At 37.4% G+C, this 4,905-nt stretch overlaps 1 protein-coding gene across 1 annotated transcript in view; it reads left to right on the top strand.

Moving 5' to 3' along the window:
- tmco6 (transmembrane and coiled-coil domains 6) overlaps nucleotides 1-3,637 on the top strand; it is a 4,185-nt gene extending 548 nt beyond the window's left edge. The window contains exons 2-13 of the mRNA XM_014008111.1: nucleotides 9-109; nucleotides 200-312; nucleotides 407-590; nucleotides 680-784; nucleotides 933-1,024; nucleotides 1,110-1,226; nucleotides 1,322-1,436; nucleotides 1,924-2,104; nucleotides 2,809-2,903; nucleotides 3,047-3,214; nucleotides 3,305-3,424; nucleotides 3,509-3,637. Coding sequence (XP_013863565.1) covers nucleotides 9-109; nucleotides 200-312; nucleotides 407-590; nucleotides 680-784; nucleotides 933-1,024; nucleotides 1,110-1,226; nucleotides 1,322-1,436; nucleotides 1,924-2,104; nucleotides 2,809-2,903; nucleotides 3,047-3,214; nucleotides 3,305-3,424; nucleotides 3,509-3,520 — 1,403 coding nt within the window. The 3' untranslated portion in view covers nucleotides 3,521-3,637. The remainder of the gene's footprint in view (nucleotides 1-8; nucleotides 110-199; nucleotides 313-406; nucleotides 591-679; nucleotides 785-932; nucleotides 1,025-1,109; nucleotides 1,227-1,321; nucleotides 1,437-1,923; nucleotides 2,105-2,808; nucleotides 2,904-3,046; nucleotides 3,215-3,304; nucleotides 3,425-3,508) is intronic.
- Nucleotides 3,638-4,905: the final 1,268 nt, after the last annotated feature.

The following is a 4,905-nucleotide window of genomic DNA, read 5'->3' as shown; positions in this document are numbered from 1 at the left end:
TGCTTTAGCACTGAGGCAAGCCCGCAGAGACCGACAACTTGTGAGCAAAAGGCTCCTAAATGAGGATGAGGAGCAGCCAGAGGTCACTATGCAAACAACGGGTGAACAGGTTAGTGTAATTATTTTGATGGGTAATTTTATGTTGAGTTTTGGTCAAATTAAAGCTTTACCTAAACTGTCTATATCCTGTTTCCTTCAGGACGTGGTCAGTTTGTTTCACAAACTTCAACACAACAGATCAGAGAAGGAGTCTCACCTGAGAGCTCTAAGTAAAGCTTTGCGGGACCCATCGGCACAACTCGCCTTCATTAAGTATGGCTGTGACTTCTGCCGCAATATCAAAGGGGTTAGATGATGTTTGTCTCATTTTTCTAACCAGTCTTTGTGTGTGAACCTGTCCTGACAGGCTGGAGAACTGCGTGCATCTGCTGGTCGGTCTTCTCACCGGTTCTGATGCTCAGTGTCGTCTGCAGGCCGCTCGGTGTCTTCACGAACTGTCTCACTCTCCACACACCGGCGTGGCCTCAGCTTGTCTGCCTGCCACTCCCTACCTGCTAACCTACCTGTCCAGTCAGAGCACCAAATTCACAGTGGGTACTCATTCAGACCAAGCAGTTTGTATTTAGTATTAACACCTAATCATGTGGGACAACTTTTTGAACATTTCCTCTGTGAGCAGGAGCTGTGTCTCTATACGCTGGGAAATCTATGTCCAGACAATGAGGTTGTAAAAGAGAAACTCCTTGCTCAGGGAATCATCCCAGCGCTGGCCAGTTGTTTGGAGGTACGCTGAAATGTTGATGTTTCACAGTTCATGCTAGAGTCGTTGAAACGACATATCAGCAACTTTTGATGCCTGGTAACAAAGTGCTTGTCAAGTTGAGTAGTTCGTTCAGCTTAAGTTAAAGCGCTGTTTTTATTTGTTTGTGCAGAACCAAAAACATAACCTTGCAGTGGTTGAGGCGGTGGGCTTCACGCTCTCACAGCTTCTTCAAACTAACCGTGCAGCAGACAAAATGATCTCGTAAGTATGCTTGTCTGTTCAGTTTCTTCATCAGTGTCTCTTAGACTTAGACTGTCTTTACTTGTAAAGTTCTCTGTGTGTCCAGGATGATCATGGCCTCCACTTTACCCTCACATTTATTATCAGTTCTGASCCCTGACCCAGACTTTGGAATGGCTCCTGCTATTGAGTGTGCTTGGTGTCTGCACTACCTCACCTGCAGGTAAAATTTATACAGCAATATCAAGGGTAGTTTGATGCTTAGTTGTGATTATTTCTACTTATTTAAGTAACTTATCACGTGATAATCCAACACAGCACAGAGGATCACAGAGTTCTACTCTCTGAARGGACCTTGATGAGCTGCAGTTCCCTTTTAGTGTCACTAGGTGGTGCTGTTGCTGCTGGAAACAAAGAACAAGGAATGGAGCTGGTATGAACATTTATGGATTAATTTCATGCTCTTTAACTTTTTTTAAACTTCTTCTTGTTTACTACTCCTGTGTTTTTATTTTTACATCAAATTTGCATAATTTTGAAGAGAAAGCTATCAGCATTGGTTTGTACAAAACAGTAAGAAATTATACTTGCTTGATGTGTTTAATTCATTTGAATAGCATCTCTTTGTGATGCGATCAAATAAATCAAGACATCAGAGGATTGCTCACTAAAAGATTTTCAATTCAACAGCTAAGTTATTAAAAAAATTATGATTAAAAGCCGAAATTTGATTTGTTTTCTTTATTTAATTGGTTTGCACACACGACTTATTTTAAAATTACCTCCAGAGGTTGGGGCTGATAAAGAATAACTGAAGCAGTAAATTAGTATATATGTGTATGTTGTAAACTTTAAGAAATTAACAAATAATAGATTTTTGTTGTTTCAAATTAAATGGTAATGTCGCCCATGCTCTGCAGCTGATCTGGCCTCTGCTGAGGTGTGTGGGAAACCTCCTGTCTTCCTGCCCCRTGGAAGGTCTCAGCTCTCAAGTGGGCGATGTTCGTCTTGTAGTCGCCTTGTGTGAACTTGTTCATGCCTACCTGCACAGCCACGTGGCCTTGGCCAGAGAGACCGCCTGGGTCCTCAACAACCTCACAGGTCTAAGTCWTATTGATTGAAATCACTTCTGGACTAACTTCAAGGTTCACATTGAAAGACTTGTGCTGGATCTAAATGGAGGGGGGAAAGGGATTTAATCATTAGGATGAACTGAAACACAGAGTTGTCTCTCTTATCTTTGACACAACAATTTTACTTTATTGTTTGAAGTCTGTTTTTAGCCAAGAGTGTCAAATATAACCAAAGTTTGTACCAGTAAAAATGATCGTTTTGTTCACTTGGTGCTAGTTTTTGCAAACTTTTTGGTCATTTTGAAGGATTAACCACAACATGCACAGTTGGTCTGGATGGTGTATTTTTATTTCCTTACTTTACAACCAAGACATTACAGTAATTTGTGTTACTATAAATTTAGTCATTATTTTCATGCAAGGGTTAATCCGTTTAAATAAGCTAACGCATGCTAAACCTCTGAGAGTCAGGATTAAATATCTGCATGTTTAAACAAACCAAACCTTTAAATTAATTTTAAAAATACTTTCATTTAGGCAGAGCAGGACTGCAAGTTTAAATTAGTGAGAAATAGTTCAGCTGTCATCATTGTGCAGGCTCCCAATCACTTAAGTGTTAACTTACAGGATTACTTGGATTAGTTAAAAATTAGATTGATAAGATGATTAAAGTCTTAATAACTTGATGTTATGTAAAGTAATGCATCCTGCTGTTTCCCACCACTGTTGCAGCCCACTCCACGGATTTCTGCTCTGCTCTCCTAACTTTCAATTTGGTTCCAAGACTGATTCAGCTTCTGCCTTTTTCTCAAGGCATCAACACAAAGGTCGGTTCAATCTAAAGCCAAATGCTGCTATTTTGTTGTATTTATCACTGTCATTGTTACAAAATGTAATAAATGCTATGTCCGATTAATATTCAAAAACTTTTATTTCCGTCTTTACAATGTTCTACGTAATTTTCTTGAAGGTCTTAAGGATTTTAGCAAACATTGCACACAAAAGTAAGGAGTTCTGCATCCAGTTAGCGGAGCTCGGGTTGCTATCTGCTCTCTGCGCCACACTGAAAATGGCTGACAACGACTTGGTGACCCTGAGTCTGGACGTYCTGTTCATGATGGTCATCAGTTGTCCTCAGGTGTGCAAGCTCGCAGATAAAAATTATAATTTGCTGTAACAATAATCACCAGTGTTGAAAAAACAAAGGTATCTTTTTTTTTTCTCTCAGATAGCGGAGCAGTTTGTGAGACAAGATGGTGTTTTACTTTTAGAAGCCATCCAGTACAACAGGGAAGGAGAGATGAGGAGGAGGGCTGCATACCTCCTGGAGCGCCACTTCCAACAAGATGTAATAATAACTTTTATTTGTGCCAACTTTATGAAATATGTTGCATTTCTGGACTAAAAACACTCGTGATGTTTTGTGTTGCAGATGAAAATTTGACTGATCCTTGACCCGATAAGATGTCTTCTAGAATAAAACACAAAGACACTTTTAAAGAGACTGAACAACTTGTGTACATTTGTTCACTTTTTAAAATAAACATGATGGTGACCAACACCCTGTGTCTTCTACAATRTSTTTTTAGATCTGTAAAAATCACGTCATGTTTAAATGATGCWCTATTCTGGCATTTGAAACTGGAACACCAACAGGATGTGTATACAGTACATCTACATGGCTATACAGTATTAYGAGTATTTGAAATTAATCCAGATATACCAATGAGTTTTCTGTGATGTATTTTAGAAAAAGTTTGTATTTATTTTAGGGCTGTGAAATTAAATGAGTTAACTGATTAATTTTGGTGCTGCATGGGCATAGATTAAAAATTTTAATCGCGATTAAAATTTACAATCTCTTTACCATGGCTGAATATGTAGGTTTGTATATTGCAATGCACTCAGCGCATGCCAGGTCATGTTTGTAAATGAGAAGTAGTTCTCAAACAGTTTACCTGGATAAATAAAGGTTAAAATAAAATAAAAATTAAATAAACTCCATGTGTAACACATACAGTTTATTTTCTTTTTGTCTTCTTATGGCTTACTTTATTTTATTTATGTTTTGCTGACAACTGTGACATAGTATCTATCTTTTGTTCCTCATGTAGTACTATAGTAGTAGTATGTTGTAGTAATAACTCAAGTAATTTATTTTACCAATATGCAATAAAGTTTTAAATTTAAGATTAATCGTGATTAATTCACAGCTATCTTGGAATTAATAGATAAAAAAATTAATCATATGACAGCCCTAATTTATTTCAATAAAACACTTCAATAAATTCTATTTAAAATTGTGCTTGTGTGAGAGGTGTTAGAGTGGAGCATACTTACACTTTTTTATTTTTGGTATTTTGTAGAATATTATAAATTATGTGCAACCCTGACAGAAAAGCAGCTGAAGAAACTCCACGCTTTTGCATAAATAGTCTTTTGGCAGAGCAGAGGTTTAAACGATGTTTCCTCCTGCAGTCCAAAAATATACATGTTCATTGGTGAGTAGAGGGTGTGAGTGTGAATAAATGGTTGCAAGGTTGCCAGATAGGAAATGACTATCGTACTGTTGCCTTCAAATGATTGTGTTTTGTAACTATTATATATGCTATTATATATTTCATTTTGGCCTAATGACTCAGAAATGATTGTATAAATACAGCGGGTAAAATAAATATTGAACACGTCAACATTTTTCTCAGTAAATATATTACTAGAGGTGCTAATGACATGAAATTTTCACCAGATGTCAGTAACAAATGTCCAGAAATGAAGTTATTTGTAATAATGTGGAATGGCACAGGGAAAAAGTATTGAACACATGAAGAA

The sequence above is a fragment of the Austrofundulus limnaeus genome, unplaced genomic scaffold (genome assembly GCF_001266775.1).
Source record: "Austrofundulus limnaeus strain Quisiro unplaced genomic scaffold, Austrofundulus_limnaeus-1.0 Scaffold1, whole genome shotgun sequence".
NCBI classification, from domain to species: domain Eukaryota; kingdom Metazoa; phylum Chordata; class Actinopteri; order Cyprinodontiformes; family Rivulidae; genus Austrofundulus; species Austrofundulus limnaeus.
The sequence above is the reverse complement of the archived record's forward strand: the minus strand, read 5'-3'. Positions and strand labels throughout refer to the sequence as shown.